A 27221-nucleotide genomic window follows, 5' to 3' on the forward strand; every position below is an offset into this window, starting at 1 on the left:
AAATTTTGTGACGCAATGTCGTTCGAGGTACATTAAAATCTCTACTAGCAGTGGCAACGGGCATTCCATTCTTTATTGCGTTCAATAGTAATGATATTTTATGCGGTGAGTACTGGAACAATTTTCTTTTCACGACACCGATTTTTTTAGTATTTGGTTTCGATGGAGGCATTATAATTATTATAACTCTGAAAATGAATAGATTAATTATATCAAAATAGCTTAGTAATTAAGTTGAAAAATCACGATAAAAACTAAATGGCCAAAAGTGGGGTTCTACGTGCACCACTTTTGGCCAATCATGTGGCCAAAGATGGGAAAATTCATTCATTTTGGCTCCATTAGTGGCCACCTCTCATAACCTCACTTAATAAACAAATAGCGATAAAATAACATTAGTGTGTTATTAGACAGTGTATTCTTTATGAAGAATTAACATAAACATTAAAAAAATAAGAAGGATTTAAAAAATAATTATTGATTACTCACCCGCTCGCCTTACCCGTTTTGCTAAGACTTAGAACAATTGACGCTCTTCAAAAACTAACGACTTGTTGGATTGAAGTAAAGTTTGAAACATCAGAGCTTTCAACGCTATCAGTGCTGCCAATAATAGATCTTTTTAATCCCGTAAACAATAGAGTAAAATATTTGTCTTTGCCTTAGTTATAACGATTTGAAGTTCTAAATGGCCACAAAGGGGTCGGTGGCCACAACCGGGTCACTTGCCCTATATAATAAAAAAATCTGTAGAAGGGTCAATTCTGTACATTGAAAATATCGAAAAAGTAAATAGCAGGGGGTGTTACTGGATCGATACCAAACCCAAATATGTGATTAAAAAAATTTTTGTCTGTCCGTCTGTCTGTCTGTCTGTATGCTGACATCACGTGAAAACTAACAGTTCGATTTCGATGAAACTTGGCATAATAATTATACTTTATTATCCTTAAATAATCTTAATTTTTCAGTTTTATCCATAGACGTTGTTCTGTAGAACCGCGAACACACGTTGCGTTACCCGCAGTGGATTCTTTTTTTTATAAGATGTCATTGTCAGAGTAACTCAAAATGGAGAAATAAACCATCCACGCGAAGACCGACATCCGCGCGGACGGAGACGCGGGTGGAAGCTAGTCAGAAATATTACAATACAATTGGCAAAAAATACGCACGCACAATGCACTATATGTTTTTACTTTTAGGCGCAAAAAAGCATCCTTTGACCCTTTTTTATCGGAAATATCTAAGGAGCTTCTCTTTACACGAGTAGAACACCCATAGTTTTATTTTAAAACACGATTTTTAAAAAAATATTTAAAATATTGGGATTTTCGCGGCCGACTGAGCTACCTAAATAAATTCGTAGAAAAAAAAATTGATACACTAGAAAATTTATTATGTTGCTAATATATGTAGTGATTACAGGCGCAAATTATTTTAATTAAAATAATTATTAAAGAAATTATTTTAAACCAGAATTAACAATACTTGTATTTAGGTATACCTACTTAATTATATTTAAAACGATAAATTAAATTAAACTAAAAAACACAAAATATGCAAAAATAAATTAAAATTATTATTATACGAGCATAGAACCTCCACCCTTTTTGTTTTAGGATGAAAAAGAAAATAGTTTGACAGGCTTGTGCTTGACAAAGTGGTGACGTGGTTTTCACACATCGAAAATATTACCAACACATACAAACTTTTTTCTATACTATGAAGTTTACTGTATGTATCTGTATATTGTGCTTGATGCGACAGCACGACGACCGATGAAAATTTGTGATTAATTTGAACGTGTGCCGTAATACCAAAAACGATTAATGAAAACTCAATGCTTTTCCAATTTTTTTTGCATATTGTGTAACTTAACAATGTAAACCATGTTTCGAATTACATTACATTAAGAATATTGCCGTTTTTATTACAGAATGGATGAGTAGAAAACATATCATTTATACTTTAAAAATGTGAGAAATACAAATCGTTTACAATTCGTTGTATTTAAGGTGGATGTTCCGACCGTCCCTCCATACATTTTTGATTACCTCTAAACACTTAACACAGACACTATTTCTTTAAAACTAATCATTTTATCACTTCTCTATAATGAAATGTGTGCGCGTTCGACCTTTTTAATCAATAATTTACAATATTTACTTAGAAAAACAACAGTAAAATACCGGAAAAATTTGACACTTCTACAGTAGTGTGCGTGACTTTTGCCAAGCGAAACACGACATAAAGCACGACATCTAGCGCATAGACTATATACTTATTACAGATCTAGCGCGTCAATGTCTAAACGAAAGGCGATGTTTAGACATAAGACGCGCTAGATGTCGTGCATTCGCGTTCGTTATCTTATACATAATGAGCATAATTCTAATAAATCAAAGTTCTGTGTAAAAATTGAGTAATTTCATTTCCAATCGTTCAAAGAAAATAACAATAAAATAAAATAAAACTAATGACCTTAGAAACTATGTTTTTTTTTGTAAACAATTTATTACTCATTATTGTTCGTCCGTCGTAGGTCTGTAAACTGTATTGTACCACAATTGTACACTGAAGGTAAATGGTACTGTAGGTACTTTAGTTCGGCGTCGTCGTCGGCTTGATATAAATTACATTCTTGATTTCATTGACACGCGCTATGATTTGCGCGCGGAATTTCTTGTGTTGTGAATTTATTTTTGTATGCTATGCATTTTAATTGATTCAAATTGCAATGTTTCTCTAGTATGCATTTGAGACTATATTGTAAATTGTAATAATTGATCGTGGGTATAGTAATTAATTATTCTAATAACGCAATTAGTAATATATATGTATTTTCGGTGGGATTCAAAACAAAAAATTGGCCCGTGATTTTTATGAAATTTCACCACATTGCAAATCACATCAATCATAGTTCATACACATGTATGACGAAAGTGATTAGTATTGTGGCTAACATTGACTCATCAGTTCATCACTGAAACCAGTGATAAATCAGTACCTATATCATAATATTGTGTTTGAATATTTTTAAACAATGATTTAAGTATACAATTATTATAAATCGGTAAACTATCAAAGTAATCACAAACTTGCAAACATTGGTAAAATGTCCAGTAGTTTATGAGCCTATTCATTACAATCAAACAAACAAACAAAGTTTTCCTCTTTATAATATTAGTGTAGACAAACACTATGAATACGATCACGAATGCAAATTCGGGGATTTTCTAATTATTGCTAAATAATAATTGAATTCGTTTTGAAATACTCTATAATTTTTAGTGTATAAATATTAAATAGACATTTATAATGTGGTGCTCATTTTTTTTGTACTGCTAACGCTATTGTAGGTACCTATTTTCGTTGTTTTATTTCAAGTGAACACGGCCATACAATTTTGTCACGAGCCGCCTATGATTGTAGGTACTTTTGTTAGGCTCCTTCGTCGTCCGCGTCGCGTCGGCTCGAAAGTTCTTGATTTCATTGTCACGCGCTATGATTTGCGCGCGGATTTTCTTGTGTTGTGAATTTATTTTTGTATTATTATTATTTTTTATTTTTTTTTTATTTTATTGATTCAAATAAAATATTTCACTAGTATGCATTTGAGACTATATTGTATTATGTATAATTTATCGTAGGTATAGTTATTCTTATAACGCAGTTATATTTTCGGTGGGACAATTTGACCCGTGATTTTTCTGAAATATCACCACGTTGCAAATCACATCAATCATACACACGTATGACGAAAGTATAGTGGCTAACATTGACTCATCAGTTCATCACTGAAACCAGTGATAAATCAGTATATCATATTTTATTGTGTTTGAATATTTTTTAAGCAACGATATATACAATATTATTATAAATCGGTAAACTACCAAAGTACTTCCGAATTTTCAGACAGACAAACAAGTAGTTTGAACACGCAGTTTTCTTATACTAGTAGCAAAAATCAAAACCATAATATTATGTTTACCTACTATATTTTACTAAAAGTCGAGTGCGTCGAAATCGTAAATAATAATATAATGTTTTTCACCTTCCTGGTTATTTTCCCATAGTAAATAGTGTTTTAGGTTTGTTGTTGTAGGTAGGAATAATAATAATTATTCTTACTTGTTGGTTATGAAATGTATATAATTGAAATAATTTACTTTTACAAATCATTAGTGATATTAGTTTTGAGTGAAAATGCTTGGATCAGCATAATATTATATGGTACTTCAAATACATGTTTTGATAAAAAAACAATAGTGTAATAAAATAAAACTGCGTTTTATTGTAATCAATGTTGACAGTTTTAAATTCCAAAATTATTGATCAATAAAATAGTTTACACCAACAAATATAACTTTTATTTTTATAACCATCGTTCATAATATAAACCGTAGCAGGTGGCGTTTTGAAGTTCTGTCTACTCATACAGAAAAATGGAAAACTTGTTTTTTTTGTAAACAATTTATTACTCATTATTGTTGTTTGGCTGTGTGTTTGGCAACTCGAAGCGTGGTCGTCCGTCGTAGGTACCGGCGTCGCGTCGTCGCTCGTCCGCGTCGGCTTGATATAAAACATTCTTGATTTCATTGACACGCGCTATGATTTGCGCGCGGAATTTCTTGTGTTGTGAATTTATTTTTGTATGCTATGCATTTTAATTGAATCAAATTGCAATATTTCTCTAGTATGCATTTGAGACTATATTGTAATAATTGATCGTGGGTAGGTATAGTAATTAATTATTCTAATAACGCAATTATATTTTCGGTGGGATTCAAAACAAAAAATTGGCCCGTGATTTTTATGAAATTTCACCACATTGCAAATTATATATTATACAATTACAATTACAATTATTATAAATCGGTAAACTATCAAAGTAATCACAAACTTGCAAAATATGCTTTTCCGAATTTTCAGACAGACACACAATTTTATTAGTTTGTTTTAGCAAAGTAGGTACCTATACCTATACGCTTACGTCGCGCGTCGCGTCGCGTCGTCGAAAACGGTGCGCCCAGAAACAAACATACCTACCTAATTCAGTTACAATCCTTTTTTTGTTCCGTAATATATTGTATTCTAATACGATTTTTTTTATTCGTCGGCCAGTTCTACTAGGTATAAAAAGATAAAATTGAAATATAATAATTATTGTAGCGACAGCCATATGTTAGGTACTATGTTTTCGTAAATATGTTTTTCACCTTCCTGGTTATTTTCACATAATCTTATATATATATAAATGAATCGCAAAATGTGTTGGTAAGCGCATAACTCGAGAACGGCTGAACCGATTTCGATAATTCTTTTTTTATTATATTCCTTGAAGTACGAGGATGGTTCTTATGTAGAGAAAACGTAAACATGTACCACGGGCGAAGCCGGGGCGGACCGCTAGTCTAATATAAAAATGAATCGCAAAATGTGTTGGTAAGCGCATAACTCGAGAACGGCTGAACCGATTTCGATAATTCTTTTTTTATTATATTCCTTGAAGTACGAGGATGGTTCTTACTTCTTATGGAGAGAAAACGTAAACATGTACCACGGGCGAAGCCGGGGCGGACCGCTAGTAAATAATAAAATAATAAATAGTGTATTAGATTTGTTATTGTATCTTGTATACCTACGAATAATTATTCTTACGTCTTGTTGGGAAATGTTCAAATACCTACATATTGAAATAATTTACTGTTACAAATCATTAGTGTTATTAGGTAGTTTTGAGTGAATAGGCATGGATCAGAAATTCAGAATATAATATGCTACTAACTACTCAAATACATACACGCCAAACTTGTTTTACATTCACGCCATCTAGAGTTCAATCTTTATCATTTTTGTATACGTCTGTGTGTGTAAACGACCCTGTATGCAATGACAGATGTTAAAACGCATGGTTTTACCGAATTGGGTGGATTTTAAGGCAATGATATGACATATTTAAATAAAATATAATATTCAGTAATCGCCATGACTATTCCTACGACCTTAATCTTTTCCAATTACGCAAAAACTCAAATAAACTAGAAATGTAGAATTCAGCGCCATCTAGCGGGACATTGGCTGGGAACAGATCGTAGCAATCACCTTAAGTATTTTGCAATAAAAATAATATGGGAACCTAGATAAATACTGTCTTATTCCGAATAACAGCACAATAAAGTGGAAATATGCTCAAACTGAAAATTATTTTGGTATTACGTTTGTATGGAAAAATTGTCGTCCGCCGGCCTCTTAAGTCCAGTGTATCAGGCGAGGCAGAAAGTTTATTACGTAATATTAGAATTACCGAAGCAAATTATACACAGGCTTGGGAAACATTAAAATTAAGGTACGGAAACAAACGTTTAATTGTTAACTCTTTATTAAAACGACTTTTTTCTCAGAAAAAATGTATTTCGCAAACTGCTTCTCAGTTAAAATCATTATTAGATACCACTAATGAAGTTTTAAATAGTCTTGTAAATTTAAATGTATCCATCGACTCTTGGGATCCGATTATAATATTTCTCGTAGTGCAGAAGTTAGACCCAGAGTCTCATAAAGCGTGGGAGGAATTTGCGTACACAAAAAGTGAAGAGTTACCGAAGTGGTTAGATTTAAAACAGTATTTAGAGTCTAAATTTCGTACATTGGAATTAATTACACCGCCTGTAAGGTCTACTAAAGAACGCGTTTTTCATGTAAGTACGTCTGTTAATTCTGTGAAATGTTGTATAATGTGTAATGAGAATCATAATCTGTGTAAATGTAAATCTTTTGCAAAAATGAATTGTAATGAACGTGTTGAATATGTAAAAAGTAAGAAATTGTGTTTTAACTGTTTGGCCCCAGGTCATTCGGCATTTAAATGTCGTATACCTTTGTCGTGTCACATATGTAAAAAGCGTCATCATTCTCTTCTACACCGATCAAATATAGGTATAGGTACAGATTCGTCGGTATCCGAGGTAACTACACAACCGTCGACATCAATGCGGACCGATGTAGATGAGAAGAAGGTGTATACTACAATGACGTCTTTACATAGTCTAGGAGATGGTGAACATAAGGTAAGTCTCTTGGCAACTGCGGTAGTAGTGACTAAAGGTGAAAATGGACACACTACTACTCTTAAGGCATTAATAGATTCAGGGTCACAGGCATGTTTTATTACCAAACGAGCTGCACAAGTCTTAAAGTTACAGCTCAAGCCGGTTAATATGATAGTACCTAACTGGCATGGAGTCTTTGAAGGTACATGTAAGGAATGAGGTCAAAGTAAATATTTTGTCTCGGTGGGAACCTAAGTTTGAGTTACCAGTACACGCCTACGTGATGTCAAAGTATTTAAAAATAAACTTACCTTCGAGAAATAGTATTAAACATGAGCTTGTACACTTTAACAATTTAAATTTAGCAGATCCAAACTTTTATGAGTCGGGTTGTATGGATCTTTTATTGGGTGTAAATGAATACACAAAAATTATACAAGAAGGTTTAATCAAGGGTCCCTCAGGTACTATATGTGCTCAAAATACCAACCTGGGCTGGATCATCATGGGTGGAATTAATATGAAGGTTAACACTATACATAAGTCTTTAATGGTTACAAATTTAACAAGTGATTCAAATATTAATGACTTACTTAAAACTATATGGGAGATAGATATTGATACAAATAGAAAGTTAACTAAAGAGGAACAACTATGTGAAGATATATATGAAAGGACACATGAGAGAGATAGTAATGGAAAATATATAGTTACATTACCTTTTAAAACTGAAAAGCTGCTTTCACCTGAAGGAAACACGAGAGAAGTAGCTGTAAGAAGATTGTTGCAATTAGAGAGAAGATTTAAAAGAGATCCAGATCTGAAAAAAGAATACCTGAAAGTTATAGAAGAATACAAAGAATTAAAACACATTGAAGAAGTACCTGAAAAAGAAATAAATAAAAAAGCAGTTTACTTACCCCACCACGCCGTTGTACGTCAAGATAAGGAGACCACGAAGACTCGAGTTGTGTTCGACGCTTCCTGTAAAGGTTCTAACAACATAATATGTTAATGATATTATGATATTATCATTTAATGATATTATCATTAAATGATGAACTTTTACCTGGTCCAGTATTGCAAGAAGATCTCAGAAACATTATTATGAGGTGGAGAACTCATAAAATCTGTTTCGTATCAGACATTCAGAAAATGTACAGAATGATATGGATGAATAGGAATGATGTCGACTACCAAAGAATAGTCTGGCGAAATGATCCAACTGAAAATATACAAGATATGAGATTACTTACCGTCACTTTTGGCACAGCATCCGCTCCATACCTAGCTGTAAGAACACTTAAACAACTTGCTGCTGATGAAGGTCATCATTTTCCTGAAGCTGCTAGAATATTAAACGAAGATTTTTACGTAGACGATTGCATGTCTGGTGGTGATGATTTAGAACAATGTATTCAGCTAAGAAAAGATTTGACGGAACTATTGCGAAGAGGAGGTTTTGATCTTAAAAAGTGGTCATCTAATAGTGCAGAATTTTTACAATCTTTAGAACCAAATGATAGATCTACAAAGGCGCATTTAGATATTAAATTAGATGGTATTGTCAAGGCATTAGGTGTTCAATGGAATTTGGGAACGGATCGATTCGAATATAATTTTAGTTTAGAATCAATAGATGATGATAATGTTATAATAACTAAACGCAATATTCTTTCTGATATACAAAAATTATTTGATCCATTAGGATGGATTGCACCTTGCATTGTTTTAGCAAAAATTTTAATGCAGAAGTTATGGCTTGAAAAAGCAAATAGGGATGAGGATCTTAATATTTTTATAAAAGAAGAGTGGAAGAATATTCGCAATGATCTCCAGAATATAAAGGATATTACTATAGATAGATGGCTTGGAACAGTAAATACAAATTTTGATACAATTGAAATTCATGGGTTTTCAGACGCTTCGACATTAGCTTATGCTGCAGTTGTTTACTGTCGTGTTAGAAATCAAGATGGAACTTAAAGTACAAGTCTAATTGCTGCAAGAACAAGGGTTGCACCACTTAAGACGATACCGTGGTTAAGAAACAATGAACTACAACTAGAAAGACCAGAATTTATACAAACTGATTTAGAAGAAAAGATACCTATTAATACAGTCACACTAACAAATACTATACAAGATAAAATTTCATTAAAGTTTGAAGAATTTGATACATTAAAAGAATTATTGAGAACAATAGCTTATTGTAAGAAATTTTTGAGATTTAAAAAGAACAAAAGGTGCTTCCCACCTATTACGGTACCACAACCAAATTTAGAAACTCTTAAATTAACACATTTATCTCGTTGGCAATATTGTCAAAAAATGTTAAATGACTTTTGGTGCCGTTGGCAAATTGAATATTTGACCAGTTTGCAACAGCGAACAAAATGGTTGAAGAAGAATGATGAATTTAAAGTAGGTGATGTTATTTTGATTAAACAAGCTAATTTGCCACCTGGCAAATGGGCATTAGGGCGTATCACTGCCAAACACCCGGGGCCAGACGGTTTCACTAGGGTTTATAGTGTTAAGGGGGGTTAGGCGGTCAGCGAAAATTCAGCTATTCGGGCCTGAGGTAAGCGGTGAGGGGGTCCGCGTTTAGTATGGAATCAACGTGCTCGAAACTAAAAATCGTAAGCGCCATTCACATTTTTATCAAAAAGTGAATGAAAATATTTAGTATTTTCTAAATCTAAAACAGTCAGGAAATCGAGAAGGTAAATGCCTATGTACTAGTGATTTTATACGAATTATTATCGTAAAATACGGTTGTAATGAGCATTTATATGATATTTTAGAGGTAACTTCAGGATTTTTTTTTATCGAGCAAAATTTTTCCAATCGTGTTTTGGAAACAGTCATCCCATCACACATACGTTCTGTAATACATATTAGAAATTTCAGTGCGAAAAAACCTCAATATTTTCAATTATAGCTCATAGAAAACAGTCCATTTTTCCGTGTTCACCTACTAAGGGCCCTTAAGAGCGGTGATAGTGTAATAAAAAGAAGTGTATCTAAATTGTGTTATCTTCCTATCAATACAGATATCAATTAATCATTTAAAACAAGCGAGTCAATTCATTTCGCATGTAATTGTTCTTTTGCTATGGTATATGTATGTGTATTTGATTAATTGTATAAGTGTAAAATGTAAACCTATCTGTACTGATATTATGTGTAAACAAATATTTAATATAAAACTGTCATAAAAATGTATAAAGTTGTGTGTAAACTGAAAACTAAAATATAAAAAATAACAAAGCTTGCAAAGATGTATTATGATGTGTATTTGATAAATTTATTAAAAATTAAAGTCAAAATTATAGTGTCGTAAACAAATGTTCAATGTAATATGTATGTAATGTATGTAACATTCAAATTTAAGGTATATATTGATTTTTTACGGTGTTATTTGTTAATTCATACAGCATGCCGCTTGTTTATAAGTTAAGTAGACTACTTTGATTGTTATTTGAAAGGACTAGTGTAGTCCTTTGGTGGGCGGTATGTTCGGTTTTTTATTTTTATTAATTACACTGACGACTTAAGTCATTTGTGTGCTTCAAAGTTCAATCAGTAATAAAACAGATTCAATAGAGTAAAGACGATTCATTTCAACACGAAAACACGGGTTATGCAAAAACAAGCCTTATTGCCGCAACAGTAACATAAGTTAAATAATAAATAAAAATATTCAGAAATGTTTCTATTCGTCACTCAAACGCAGTTGAAGGGAACTAATGATTTAAATAGCCAATTGTATTTAAAATTTTCGTCTATAACTCTATTTTATAGTTTCATGATGTACGAAACCTCGCTCAAAATAAATTGATAAGCATAAAATAGGTTTCGAATAATTGGTTTTAAGTTACAAAGGGAAATGATGTTTGGTTCATCACCCTATAGAACAAAATTCACCTAATTGTATATTGAATACAGAATAATAGAACAAAGATTAATTTAAAATTATATAGGAGTAGTAGCATATGAGACATTGTTCAAAATGTCACCATATATGTACCACATATTATAGTTGTCCGTATTTAAGCAAAAAGGAACCACCCAGCAAAAACGCACTTCTGAGATATCAAAGGATTTACAAAAACATTTGCAGCTCTGTTAGATGAAGTAAAATTTATGTTTATTTTATTTAAATTCATTGATAAATTACTTATTTAAGTATGTGTATATAAATTTGCTCTGAATATTTTTAAACTTTCTAGATAATTAAAAAAATGTGCATGTGGTTCCTTTTAACATTTATCAATTGATAGGTTTTCTCTTATACAAAAAAGAACCACAACCTAGGGATTTAATGATATAAATGAAACTATGTATTTATAATATCGTAATAAAGCTTTAATTAAAAAAATATATAAAATAAAACTTATAGAGGACGTTTATTCGACGTTGTCATCAAATTGTATTTCAAAATCCACCGTGTCTACTCCATCTATGTGGTCTTCTATTGCATCATCAATAGAAGACCACAATGAGACCGTTATAAAAACTCTGTGCATCTTGAGGAATAAGATGTAATATGGCCGGAATATCGCTTGAAGGTGAAGAAAAATTTTCCAGAGGCATCGACGTAAAGGATTCTTCGTTACCTTCTGTAATACAAAGAAAAAGCTTTAAATCAAAACAATAAAGCTGCGTGGCTTTTATACGTAGGTATATGGCGACAACAAAATATCATTAGTTCTTATAAAGCCGTATGCCTACTAGACGACTAGTATGTTGTAGGTACATGCACCATGTACAAAAAACTGGCTAAGTGTGAGTCGGACTCGCGCAATGAAGAGTTTCTTACCATTGTCTATAAAAACGGCACGGTTTATTGTATTTAAATATTTATTTTATTCTGTTTTTTAGTATTTTTTGTTACAGCGGCATCAGAAATAGATCATCTATGAAAATTTCAACTGTCTAACTATCACGGTTCATGAACCGTGATAGTTAGCTCTGTCTCATGAGACAGAGGGACAGACAGATGGACAGCGGAGTCTTAGTAATAGGGTCTCGTTTTACCCTTTGGGTACGGAACCCTAAAAATCATATGCAACAGTGACCAAACCTAGCAAAAATTTAAATAAATAAACTCGTTAAAATTTTGAATTTCGTGGGCTAGGGCCTTGTTCCGGTCAAAACAGTGGCAGCGCGAGTTTTAAAATAAAACAAATAATTATATGCGCTGAATGTACTGTACTGAATCTGAATCTAAACGTATTTTACCAAAATAGTAGGTAGATACCTAGATCATCGACAGTTATTTTTAAAACAGGGTTTAGTAGTTTCATCTCACAATGACAAATGAATCGTAACAAAATGACTCTTAATTATTCGACTCGCCTTCGTGAACAACAACTGCATAGTGTCGTTAAAATACGTAAATCCACAGAAGATTCCTCTTGTACTTAATGTTTTAAATTTAAATTAAAATTGTAAAATCACTCCACAATCGGGAATGAATCAAAAGTGGATAAAGCGTACCTGCATCTCAGATTCAATAAGTACATAACTATAAATGCAAATTAATAATACTACTTACCCGTTGTATCTTCATTTTAACTTCGGTGTTCGTCTCCAATACTTTTCTTATCAATTGCTTGCTTATTTATTTATTACTAAACATTTTCATATTTAATTTTAAAGGTAATTAACAAAAACAATAGAACTTAGACCTTAGTTACTTCGCGGAGAAAAAAAATGGCCGTCACGTAGGTATTCGAACTACTTCGCTGAATGTCACCTATATTCGACGTTTTACTTTAAAAATTGGAGTTATTTAAGCTATTTAAGCACTTTCAGCTATTTAAGTAATTAAATACGTTGTTTAAAGATGAGAAGCATTGTACAAGTCAAGGCATTTGGTACCTTAAAGCGATGATGGGTTTCAGAATGTTTTACAATTTTTATTTATGCATGATAGAACCGAATGCTTGTGGTTTTATTTTGCAATAAAAAATTACAATTAAATTATGAATTTATTTTACGCATAACCATACCACAGAAACCTGGTTCCATTTTGTGTATTAAAAATAATTGTTATTAATAGAAATGTGTGTAATGTATAATGGTACCAAGTATGTGCGGATCTGTTTTGTATAAAAAGACATGATAGTAATATAGTTTATTTTTTTGAACAAAGCAGACCCGTGGTGCTGTGGTTCGGTTTTGCTTCATGTGTATTGTTCGTTGTTGCTGGTGGTTCCTTTCTGCTTTTAGTATACCTTGTTTCCAAGGTAAAAATCACGTGGTTCTTGTTTGTATAAGAATTTAGACCACTTTTAAATGAGTATTCTTCAAGAAACGTAAAAAAGCAAATTTGTCGAGTGGTTCCATTTTGCATAAATACGGACAGTTATTATATTATGTAAGTTGTCTGTTGTGTTGTAACCATGTTTGATTGCAAATAAATGATTTAATTTGATTTGAGTTAGGTACAAATTTCTCCCATTCGCGGCTATTAAATATTTTTGTATGTAGGTATTGTATTTCCTTATTCGTTGTAAATAAGATAATAATTAATAATAGAAAGAAAATAAATATTACCCTAATTAATTTTATAGCATCTTAGTGCTTGATACATTAACCTCTAATATTATTTTATAGGAACCAGATGAAGGTCAACGATTAAGGGAACAACAACTTCGACAATACGCATTCTTCCAACTACGAATACATTTGAAAAGAGGGCAAAATTTAGTTGCCATGGATAAAAATGGTAAATGAAACTCGAATGTATACAGCATAGTACACTATAACCAATACTATAACACACTACACGCTTTCACATTCATAAATGTCAGATTTATAACCATGTGAACTAAAATATAGATACCTAATAGTTAGGTACTGAAATAAAAATATATTTTTAGATTCAATTAAATTTTTTTTTATCTGTAAATCTGATTTTTATGTATTGAAAATTTGAATCGTAAAGCTGATCTTTATTAATACCGAAAACTTAGTTTAGAGATTAAACTTGGTTCTACGATTCATAGTACACAAACACGACTTACAAATCATGCAAGCAAAAATTAAATTAGCAGCTATCAAAATACACTAATTGCTATCACAAGAAGAATAATGCTAAGGCAATGCTATTGAATTATAGATAATTAAAAAAACACCTACAACAATAATAGGTATGTTTTTGAAACACCCATTGAAAGCCGAGCTAAAAAATTTCAATGCTCATGAGTTTTCAAATATAAGTATTATCACTATAATATTACGTTCCATTTTAAAAAATATTCAGAATGAAATTACTTACCTGATACGTTCATAAAAATCTAATATCACTCCAAGATATTAATTTTCCTCGAACGAATTCCAAGGTAAATGCTATTTTTATTTGAACATATACTTTTCTAGGAAAACCTCTTGTCTTTTCTTTACTACAACGTATACCTACCTGTGTAAAATTTATTTATGATCAGTCGACTAAACAGGCGTAAAATAATAATTGTAACAAAAGTTTTATTATTACTTAATATTATATATAAACAGTACATATTTAAAGAATTAAGTATATAGTATATTTTATTTTAAAATTCAATTACAACACTAACACTTATAAATTATACATTATACACGCATACAAACACATATCTAACGAAACTATAATATAATATGTAATATATACCTACCTATAATATACAATTAAATAATAGATAATATTATTATCTATTATTTAAGATTATTTGTTTGTTAGTTATTTTATTTTTAGCACTTTTTTTACTTGCAAGTATTTAGCGCTTTTGCTTTTGAACCCATCCTCTGACCACAGATAAATAAATATTCACAATTCTCACAGACTAAATAAAGCACGGATCACAGATAATCACAACCAATTTATAATCTGTCACACTAGTTTAAGAGATTGTTTAAATTCTTCTTAGAAATTCTTTGATAAATATAATAATTTGCTAAACTTTAAAACTCTTTCACTTGACAACAATAGTTACTGAAGACAATTAGTTCGTTCGAAATTCAATTAAAACTTATTGGAATTTCAATAAGTTATTACCAATTTCTAAGTTATAACATGGTTATAACAACTGTAAAATTACATTTGTTTGTAAATTTAAAAGATTATTTCTCATTTACATCATTAATACATATTAATTTAAATTGTTTTCGATTAATTTAAGTATTGTTAAAAAAATCGATTGGCATACGTACCTATATAAAAATTTTAAACAATAATAAGAAATCGTGCTTTTGACTCCCAAAATTAAGTATTAAAATAAAAAGAATCCATACCTCATTACCATCACTTCCCGTAGCGTTATATTAATTTTCGCTTCTTATCTAATAACAATATTGTGGGGTCGAAATCCAGGTTTGTTGTCAGGGACCAGTGACCCATACATCAAGTTTAAAGTGGGGGGGCGGTTGCTGCATAAGTCCAGGATAGTGTACAGAGACTTGAACCCAGTGTGGGATGAATGCTTCACTGTGCCGATTGAAGATCCCTTTCAGCCTGTGCAATTGAAGGTATGTAGTAAATTAATGTACCTACCTACTAAAATAATCAAGTCGCGGTTCTTAAACTGTACAATGTACATTATAGGGCGGGGAGTTGAGAGTCGTAACAATAATTATTAATAATATGCGTAACAAAAACAAGATGGAGTAACTTTCTATAATAATTTTTCGATTTTCAAAAATTCGTAAATAAAAAACTAAAAGTTTCCTCAAAGTGAAATTTCAGATTTAGGTTCCATAGAACAATAGCTAACCACAAAAATTTACGACTCTCAACTCCACGCCCTATAATGTACAGTTTAGCCAAAATTGAATGAAGTTTTTGTCTTATCCGCAATATCGAAATTGCAAATTTAGTTGCAAACCTAGTCTTTTTGTAACAACTTTGTAACGATGCAGATGATATTCAAATATTTTTCATACTTAACTGTTGCGAGGAAGACAGAGCGACAAGTACCTACTTAGATAATTATTTTTACAGAGATTGTATGTAGTGTTTTACAAAAAAGAGGTCTCTTATAATTTACAGCTTTTGCAACTTTGTCTCCGCAACTATTTTGTCTCTCCCACCTATGGGCTAGTATGAAAGTGCGCGCACGTAGCGACGCAACTCCCCATACAATTGATGGGTCATGGGAGAGACAAAATAGTTGCGGAGACAAAAGTTGCTCTAGCTCTTAGACTAAAGATATAGGTATCGTAAATATTTTAAAACATACCTCCTGTAGGTATAGAATTTTCTTCCTACCTATACGGTAATACTCGGCTTATTTTACTGCTTTTCTGGTAAACTCAGAATGTAGGTCAATAGTCGTTCTAAATGTATGAGTGCATATTATAATATTCATGAAGAAGTCTTAGTATGTGTGTCAGTATTTTTGTCATCTTTTTGCCTGTTACGTGCTGTGAATTAAAGGGAAAATATCTTCTTTACAATTTCTACATATTGGATGTAACATAAATACCTAACCTATAATTTATAAAGAAACATATTTTCATGCACTATGCAAATATTCGTACGCATATCTAATATTATTAAAACAAAACTTCCTCTTTAAAGTTCTACGCTTTGTGTAACAGGGTGAATTACAATTTCATTTTAAGTTAATCTAGCTAAAACTGATAATCTATACCAACTCTGAAGTCTGAACTTAAGGGAAAATAAATAAGAGGTTCTATTCGTCATTTACTGACAAAATGTTAATGGCGTTACGCCCATTATAAGTGGGAATGGCCCTGACGCTTGACCCGTTTACTTGCAAAATATTAACAGTTTAGTTTTCCATTTTAGCGGTTTGTTAATTTAGGGCATAAATTATATATCTTTGTCTCTATATGGACTTGAGAAACAAACAGCTAGAGACTACAGTGACGGAAATTCGTCGCGCCAAAAAATTATATAATTTTAATTGCTTCCTCGCTTTTTTAACCTTTTCTGAATTAAAATGTTTAAAAAATCTATGAATTTGCCTATATTATGTTGCCAATACCTAATATCTAACTATTTATTTATGTGTTAGTTGTGAATGTACTTGTCTCCCGATTTATCATTATGAAAGCTATTCCTGTTCCTTTAAATTAGCAACAACCTGACACCAATTGTTTCCAGGTATTCGACTACGACTGGGGTTTACAAGACGACTTCATGGGCTCCTGTTATCTAGACCTAACCGCGCTAGAGTTAGGTCGTTCCCAGGATCTAGTGCTATGCTTAAGAGACCCGAATAAGTTAAATCAGGACATGGGAGAGATAGTTTTGAACGTCACTTTGTATCCCAAATCACAAGAGGACAAAGAGCAGGTTAGTTGAATTAGTTTTAAACGCTTTAGACTTAATTACGAAAAGGTTAATGTGTAAAGTTTAGCGTGTTTTATTACTTGGTGTTTTGTATGAGGATTATCTATATATTCATCTAAGGCTCTAACTTGTCTTATGAAAAGGTAAGTATCAAAGAAATTACCGGTATAAGAAAATGGTCGATGTGATATAAAATTATGTAAGATTTGTTATCGCATGATATCGATGTTTGTACTTCTTTCTTTGAGATTTAAATTTTTTTTAACTAGCTGCAGGCGGCAGTTTCACTTCCGTAAAACAACCTTGTAAAAAGTTGTGCTGTGACAATTTACAAACTGTCAAGAAATCATAATTTATGCCTGAGAGATGCTTCAAGTACATTTAACATTTTATATATATTAGTTCACAGACTCCATAAACAACACTTTTGTGTTTAAAATAAAAGTAGAAAGAACAGCTATTTTAAGAACTTGTGCACAAGAGAAAATAATTATAAGGAAAGATAAGTCAACTTAGTTGTTATAAGAAAAGGCGTTGACTTATAAATTTTCGTCGTGTATTTTTCTGCACTTCTTCAAAGAAAAACAGATAAATTATTAAGACTTCAAAGTAAATTGGTACATTATTTTATATTAAAATAATAAAAGGTAGATATATACTAAATGTAAATACCTTGTATCTTCTCTGATTCTCCCGGAATTGTATGTACAGTGCGACATAAAAGAGATGAAATTAATTAATTTGGAACTAATTTTTTTTTGATTATCTGGCAACCCTGAATTATCAATGCAGCTGTCAAGTTGAATAAAAATTTGTTGTTTATTTGGTGAAGTTGAGATAAAATTGTTATTTTAAACAAGAAATTTACTCAAAAAAGGAGAAATCATGAAAAATGTTAAACGTAGCGGTGTCCGTGATGCCATATATAAAGTTTTCATTCGGTGTTTCTCATAATTTCAAGCTGAAAAACGAGAAAAATATTTGGAAAACGTTTACAGACGTACAGCAGATTATACCGGTGAGATTCCATTTATTTTTGCTCAGTACTACGTAAAATAGAATATTCCATTAGTGACGAGTGTTTAATGTACGTATCTATGGCGATTATTACGTTTTTGAAATTTAATTTGAGGTTATTTGTATGTAAACAAAAACTAGTTTTTATAGTGCGACCAGCACAATTTGAGTCAAGAAGTTATATCCAATCCAACCAGCCTTAAATAGTATAGTGATAACTATTTTCATACAGCTATCTATGAATCCTTACTTGCTACTTACTAGAGTGGACGCAGGGATCCAAAGTGAGTCTTGGCCTCCGACATAAAAAAAAAATAGTTTTAAGCTACTAAATAAATATTATGTTAAATGTACTATTTGATTTTATTCATCTTAATTCGTTTTTTATAGGGGTTTCTGAAAGCACAGTACGCAGGATAGTGGAGCAAGGGAGTAAAAATGAAGGAGAATATCTACAAAAAATAAATAAAAATAATATGTAGTTTTCAAATCACCTTGTTTTTTTTACCTGACGGACCCAGAAGGAGCGTAATGTGTTTGAGCCTTAGGTTTGAGCTGTATGTATGTATGTATGTTTGTTTGTTCGTATGTTTGATTCTATGTGCGCCTCTGCAGTCTAAATGGCTTGACCGATTTCTATAAACTAATTCCAAATACATTTAAGTAAAATTTGACCTAGGTAGGTCATTTAAAATACTAATGTATGTTTGTCTTAAATTTACACGATGATGAATGAAACAACTTTAAATCGCGGTATTTATTACTTTTTATTTTTTTGATTTTTATTCTATAGTATCAAGATTGCTTGCGTCGCAGTATCAGTGTTGCTATATGAGCGACGGTGGCGCCCTCATTTTTTGTCATCTCTTTTGTGTCGCACTGTAAGTTTATTTTCAGTACAAAAATGCATTCCGCCTTGTCTTATTTAACCAATAACTATATAATTATGTTACTTATTGTATAATCATTAACGATTATATTATAGCTTTTATCATTTTCTCAATTTATTTACCTACATTTTATATTTAATTTGTATGTTTTCATTCGTTAAACCGAATTAAAATACCGGGTATAAATAGCTATAGATCGATATCGATATAGATTAGCTAGACCAAATTCTGAAAATTAACAAAAACCTTCGAATAAATTAATACCTAATAATAAAAGATACATAAACCACAGATTATGTACCTATATCGTACCAGTCTGAAATTGTTTCAGTATATAGTTCCTATGAAACGAAGCCCAGCCTCTTCAGTTTCAGAACGTTATCTACCGAACTAAGAGGTACTATAGTAGTGAAGTCCCATGTCCCCTAGGATAAAGGGCAGATGCATTATACATCTGTTTCACTGATCGATTTTCTTTAGGGACAAGTAGGCGATCAGCTTTCTGTGTCCTGCCATACCGAGACATTTTTTTTTCTTCGTCTCCACCGGGAATCGAACCCAGGACCCCTCGGCTCTACGCTCATGCGTCAACCACTGTGCCAAGGAGGTACTATGGAATGTGTTAATAATTAATAGTAATAGGTAATTAAATTCTGATTGCAGAAGTGGGTCGCGTAATCAAAATAATTGACTAATTATTGTTGTGTACATTTATTGTTTCTTACTTTAGAATTTAATTATGGTTAAATTTTATTTAATTAGGCACGTAGGCAATTTTAATAATGTACGAACGTGTTGAAAATTAAAATTAATTTTTATAATGGGAATTTTTATATCTCTCCTTGACTATCTCGATGTGCTTGTAATTTTATATTTTTATTTTTCCTGCGATATTGAAATAAATTTATAAGTAAGTACTTAGGTAACTACTTACTTAATTTTTTTTTCAGAAAAAGGATAGAATTAGGTACCTAACTTTTCAATATCATATTCAACATAAGTTAATTATTTTTTTACGAAAAACTAAACCGCCTAAATAAAATTTTATTGGGACTGACATGGTAGGCACCCAGGCACCCAGCTTCTGATTCCTTTGACCTCTCTAAGAAATCCGTTTTTACTTTTTATCAAGTTTCTTTGAGATTTCATCTTTATAATCGATGAAATAAAACTACAGGATGAAATTTTAACGAATTTTACTATACTAAGATCGATTCCCAAGCGTGACAAATTTTTCGAAAATATTTAAATGCAGTTTTCCTTCGAGATAATTTTTCTATTAACTGAAGGGTACGTACTTTCCCTCCAGGTGCTATTACAAAATTCCACCCCGTATAACATAACGACCGGCGACACTCAATTTTAAAATAAATATTGAATATACACCTTCAGTTAGGAGCGCTTAAATAAACACATTTACCTAATGTACCTACTACATTAAAAGCAATATGAAAGCAAACAAGAAGGTATTTTGACCTATATAATATTCTTTGATGACATAACTGTAAACGATTTGATAAAAATAGCTTTTAAATGAATCAAAAGGTTATAGAGATAAAAACTAAAAAGAAATAGGACTTATAAATCGATCTTGTGTCCGCGGTTTCGCCCGCGAAATTCACGCTAGCCGTTGGTGAAAACAGAATCGAAATCTGTGCAGTGTTTTTGAGTTTATCGCATACAGTCAGACGCGGCAGTGCACTTTGTTTTATAATATGTACGTAAGTAGTGAAGAAAGTATATCATTGATGAACAGCGTATTTGTAATCGATGATTTTTTTTTTCTTATTTAACGATAGGTAAAGGTATAGATAATTATGTAAATCAAAATTCATAGATATCAATCCAGTCACTTTTATTTAACCTATAATTTGTATAATTATTAATTAACTAACTCCACTTGTCATATTATTGTCTTAAACTATATTAATTGAATCCTAATAATGAATTAATCACGCATAAATTTACAATTAATTTGCAATTGTCATGTTATGATATTAAGGTACTGTTACACATGCTTATTTCAAGCACGCCGCATGCTTCAACCGAGCACTAATTGCTGCTTACAAGCACGTGTGTCCAAGCCCTTGCTCAAAATAAGCATGCTTATTTCGAGCATGCTCAAAAATCAACAGGCGTGCGATTTTTGAGCATGCTACTTGCGGCGCGGGTGGAAGGGGGCGTGTTTCAAGCACGTCTAAACAGGTTTGCTTAATGAGCGTGCTAGTATCGATCAGTCGGTCGCAACAAGTGAAGTCTGCGTGCACAATTTCACGCAAAATGTCTCGCTGGGGCGACGAAGCACGCTATAAAATGGCATGTGTATTTGAATGTCTGCTTTGAGCATGCTTATTCAGGAGCAGACTTAAAACTAGCATGCCTATTGCTAGCAAATGTAAACGGCACATCAGCATGCTCGTATTGAGCATACTCAATAGCACGGTTTCAAGCATGCTATTTTAGAGCATGTGTAACAGTAGCTTTATTATACACATGATTCCATGTATGTTAGGTACCTTATGTAACTATTTTGTTATCTATACTTACTAATATTATAAAGCTGAAGAGTTTGTTAGTTTGTTTGTTTGAACGCGCTAATCTCGGGAACTACTGGTCCGATTTAAAAAATTCTTTCGGTGTTAGATAGCTCATTTATCGAGGAAGGCTATAATATAATTATATATCATCACGGTACGACGAATAGGAGTGGAGCCACGGGGGTGAAACCGCGCGGAGCAGCTAGTAGATATTGAATATACATGATATTGGTATCTATAGGTGAAATTAGAAATACAATATTTACTCATAATATTAGTCACAGAGAATTATTCATTCCTTCATTCCCTATCAGAACGCTACATTTCATTTAAGTTCTCATTAAAAAGATTTATGACAGCAGTCCACAGATACAATAATAATAATTATTACTGCAGAACCATTACCGGTCTCAGACTTTAGTCACAGCTTTAGTTATGAGCGTTCTACACGATCAAATATTAAATAACTGGAAACAAACATGATTTGAGGAAAAAGTTGTTGACTGTCTAAAACGATTTTCTTAGATTTGGTCGGCTTAAAACATTATTTCTTTTATTAAAATTAATAATTGTATTATAGCCAAGTCATTAGATAATTAATTTGTGACTTTATTTGTATTACCATAACTGGAACGATAATTTTGTGGTTCGAAAATTAGAATGTACGAGATTGTCTACCATATAATTTTGATAATAATATCACCGCACCGTAATACAAAAATAATTAGTTTTTCCAAACAATACTTGCTTTTCTGTTTCTGATACCTACCTAAAGTTATCGTTTTCGTTTTTTTTTACGTTTTAAGATTTTAGACATTGAACCGTAAAAAATATTGTTCAAGCCTTTTGACCAGTGCAAACTTAGCACCCCATCTATGGAATTTTGGGTCGAAAATGACCTTGATCGTTAGGTCCCCGTTAGGTCCTTTAAGGTCCCACAATTTTTTCGTTAGGTCCCCTTTAGTTTTTTTTTAAATAATTTTTTAAATTTTAGGTATAAAAAAATGCAACTTTAGCACCCCATCCATAGAATTTTGGGTCAAAAATGACCTTAATCGATAGGTCTCCGTTAGGTCCTATAAGGTCCCACAATTTTTTCGTTAGGTCCCCTTTGGTTTTTTTTTTAATAATTTTTTTTTTAATTTTAGGTATAAAAAAGTTACACTTTAGCACCCCATCCATAGCAAAATTGGCAAATTTTATCAAAATCGTATTCTTTACCGTTAGGTCCGTATAGGCTCATCATTGAAATTGTTGAATTATTTATTTTATTAAAATTATAAAATAATAAAAACCTGCGCATGCGCCTTAGAGCATTAAGGCATGCGCACATCATACATAAACAATGCGAAATTTAAATTGGTATCGTTTCATTTATTAAATTTAAATCAATAAATAAATCTATACTAGTCACGTCCGACAGATGAAACTGGCTTTTTATTTCGAAAATTTATTTGGCAACACTTGACAGTTAACTGTCATTAAAACCTGAGTTGTTGATGTGTCAAAGCTTGTCAAAGTGATTTTTTTTTTCTACAATTTTAGCTTAGGAATTTAGTGATTTCTAAAAAAAAAATTAAAAAAAAAATATATTTTTGAAAATTGAGTTGAAAACATGACGAAAACTTTAAACTATGATTAATAAATTTAAAATGAAACAATTTGAAAGAGATGTAGTTTTCAAGGAAAAACAAGAGTGTTTACGAGAAATATCTCAATGCATTGTTAAGTGTGACTTGATATTTTGATGCTTTTCATCTTGATTGCATTGCACATTATTATAAGTAGGTATGATTTGTTTAATATTTTGCATGGATGATACCAGTAATCAAGTTAAAAACTATTCAAGCAACAATATAAAATTGAACGATCTGGTCCGTTCAAAATGTTTAAAGACACAAAATCAGTATCTCGACGAGATTTATTCTTTGACCGAACCATGATAATCATGTTGAAGAGCAGTACAAAAAAAAAACAAGATGGAATAACTGCAGACATGGAAGAATTAATGATGTCAGAGATAATGATAGTGATTCTTATTCTTTATTCGCGGCTTAACGCGGCTTTTAGATTTAATATGATTATATTGATTAAACAAAATTTAATTGTATTTTATTATGTTTTTTCTTACTTTCACTAGCTGTTCTTTTTTTATCTGTATCAGATAACAGTACCAGATTACATATATATAATATTATATAGATGAAGAGGTTGTTAATCTCTCAAAAAAACAAAGCTCGTAATAATAAATTAAAGTATCAAAAATTTATTTCCAACTATAACCTAAGTTACCATAATTATGATGATTGACCCTACGCAGAAACGCCGCGATGACATTCCAGATAGTGTGGCCCTGTGGCCGCTACTAAAAATATATACCTATACACCATAAATTGACACTAATACACTAATAGTTATTTTAAGTCTAGGTTGAAAAGTAGGTTTTTAATAAATAAGCACTCTCAGAACAATAGATTTATTCAATAAATGAAACGATACGATTTTAAATTTCGCGCTGATTATGTATGATGTGCGCATGCCTTAATGCTCTAAGGCGCATGCGCAGGTTTTTATTATTTTATAATTTTAATAAAATAAATAATTCAACAATTTCAATGATGAGCCTATACGGACCTAACGGTAAAGAATACGATTTTGATAAAATTTGCCAATTTTGCTATGGATGGGGTGCTAAAGTGTAACTTTTTTATACCTAAAATTAAAAAAAAAATTATTAAAAAAAAAACTAAAGGGGACCTAACGAAAAAATTGTGGGACCTTATAGGACCTAACGGAGACCTATCGATTAAGGTCATTTTTGACCCAAAATTCTATGGATGGGGTGCTGAAGTTGCATTTTTTTATACCTAAAATTTAAAAAATTATTTAAAAAAAAACTAAAGGGGACCTAACGAAAAAATTGTGGGACCTTAAAGGACCTAACGGGGACCTAACGATCAAGGTCATTTTCGACCCAAAATTCCATAGATGGGGTGCTAAGTTTGCACTGGTAGCCTTTTGACCGTCTCAGCGCGCCATAACACATTCGAATTTGAAATTTCAAATCAGTCGTGCGCCGGTTGCGCGGGAACGTGACCGTGTGCGCATTTTATAATTCGCGCGAAAAAATAACCTAACCTCAATTTGTAAAACAAATAAATAAACGCAATGAGTGATAGAAAGCATGTGCTATTGTTTTTAGAATATGTTCTGTTTTAAACAAGTGAAATAGATGTAAATTGTGAACGGAACAAGTTTGTGGCGTCGTTTGTGTGTTGTGCAGTTTTTTTTTATTTGTACAAGGAATTTTATAGTGAGGTTGTATGCTGGTAATGCCTTTATTATGAATGTGCATTGAACAGATTTGATCAAATATTATAACTTTTATAACTTGCACACCTACTTTTAAATTTCCATTAATTTTAATACTACCTACTTAGGTACCTACCTAGTTACTGATGTATAATTTTCTAACTTAACTCAAATTACCAATTATAGGTACCTAGTAATCAGATCTTCCTCCCAATAGAGTAAAATGTGTTAGGTATTAACTACTTATTTTTGAATTATTTATTGTTCTCCAAGAAAATTAGAAGCAGTTGACATTAATTTTCAATCTCCACGCCCTTAAACTAGCGATTTTTCTGGCGATGTGTTCGTCATAGCCCTTGTTAAGGGTACAAAGTTTATAGCTTATTAATATGTACAAGAATATAATTTATCGCAATATTCATAAATATTAAATATGAAAGCAGTTTATGTGTTATATTTTCATAATTAGATGGTTGTCGATTATGAAATTTTCCCACTAAAGAGTCAAGATATTGTATTGAAGGAGGAAATGATGCTGGTTATGGTTACGACGGAAAATGCAAAATAATAATGTTTACTTACCTAGGTACCTATAGTCTTAAATATCCTGTATGCAGGGCGGGTTATTTGAATTTACTGACACTCAAATTTAACCACCTAAATTATTAATAAACGTAACTAACAATTGCAAAACTAAAAGTTCTTCAAAGTTTCGATACTTGGGAGTGTTTTGTTGTCAGACGTCACATTCATATCTGGGTATAAAAACCCATTATACCTAGGTACCTAGATAATAGGTATTATCACAGACTAATAATAATATTCTTCTTCTTCCTTTGCTCCCTTTATTTGGGGTCGGCTCTCCTCGTTCTCATGCGCCAGGATGGTCTATCCTGGGTTGTCTGTTTATTCAATTGGGCTCTCTCCATGTCTTTTGATATGGTAGACCACCAGGTGGCGGGGGGACGTCCCAGACCCCGTCTTCTATTTGGCAAGTTTAGTGCCCTCCTTACTACGTGGAGACTAATAATAATATACTACGGTATTATTATGTACGGTATTATTATGCCGACGCGTCCCCAAAAACGAAAGCGTTTATACCTACCTACCTATTTCCTTTTGTCGTAAGATAAGAAACGTTCCAGGGAGATCCTTAAAATTCCCGGAAATAGGCTCATCTTTTGTTCCTTGTAATTACCATTACGGTAGCTTTCACTGAAAACTTTGAGATGCTTTCGTACACATTCCATAATGAGGAAACAAAACTAAACTATTAAAACAGTTTTTATATTTTCTTTACAATTTTGTAATCTTTGTTTGATGTTTTTTAGATAATGGTGCTTCTAATTGTTAATAACATTTACATCCAATGCCAATTAATTCAGCCTATAAATGTGTTTTCGCATTGAAGTTTCTAAAATTATTATCATGTAGGTATTTTTAAATTGTTAAAAAAAGTGACATTTTTGTATTTGCCAAAGAAATAATGGAAGATGTTTACAATTCATTTAATAAACTCATTAAATATTGTTCTTATTATAAAAATAATACTACATTAAAAATAGATATCTACACTCATGCTGAACTCTAATCTCTTTTGTAGGTCACGACCAATCGTAAAAAGAAATAAAAAACAGTCCGTTTTATTGCTAGCATACCTACGTAGTACCTATATTATTATAAGTCTGTGCTAGCATTTATGTCTAGTCTTCCGATGTAATTATCGGTGACTGACAATCCAAAATCCTACTGATACCTAGGTACATATTATAATAAATGCGAAAGTTTGTAAGTTTGTATGTCTGTTACTCCTTCATGCTAAAACTGCTGAACCGATTTTCATGAAATTTGGATCTGGACTTGGATCAATCATCAAACCATATTAAGATAGTTTTTATCCCGAAAATCCCATGGGAACGGGAAATATGGGCTTTTCCCTTTGACGATGCGACGGGCGAAACTGCGGGTGAAAAGAAAAACAATTACCTATTCGGTGCCTTTATACGTGTTAAAAGATAGATCTAAAATAATTTTGGAGTTGTTATCTTCTACCTAATAAACTTAAGAAAAAGCATATATTTTAATACTTAAAAAAAATAAGTGT

The 27221-nt window shown here is 31.8% G+C and overlaps 1 protein-coding gene and 1 long non-coding RNA gene across 6 annotated transcripts in view; both read left to right on the forward strand.

Annotated features, from left to right (window-relative positions):
- Positions 1 to 27221, forward strand: part of LOC123703224 (multiple C2 and transmembrane domain-containing protein) — a 137612-nt gene that overhangs the window by 84392 nt on the left and 25999 nt on the right. For 2 of the 5 annotated variants that reach the window (XM_045651158.1, XM_045651154.1), the window contains 3 exons: positions 13683 to 13794; positions 15418 to 15572; positions 17173 to 17364. In XM_045651158.1, the coding sequence (XP_045507114.1) occupies positions 13683 to 13794; positions 15418 to 15572; positions 17173 to 17364 (459 nt within the window). Of the gene's footprint in view, positions 1 to 13682; positions 13795 to 15417; positions 15573 to 17172; positions 17365 to 24886; positions 25135 to 27221 lie in introns of those variants that run through there. The other 3 variants (XM_045651155.1, XM_045651157.1, XM_045651156.1) reach the window with 2 other exon arrangements.
- Positions 18079 to 18840, forward strand: LOC123703228. The gene is made up of 2 exons (XR_006752964.1): positions 18079 to 18379; positions 18769 to 18840. It is a non-coding gene; the product is annotated as an uncharacterized LOC123703228 (long non-coding RNA).

This window comes from Colias croceus, chromosome 25 (genome assembly GCF_905220415.1).
Source record: "Colias croceus chromosome 25, ilColCroc2.1".
Taxonomy (NCBI): domain Eukaryota; kingdom Metazoa; phylum Arthropoda; class Insecta; order Lepidoptera; family Pieridae; genus Colias; species Colias croceus.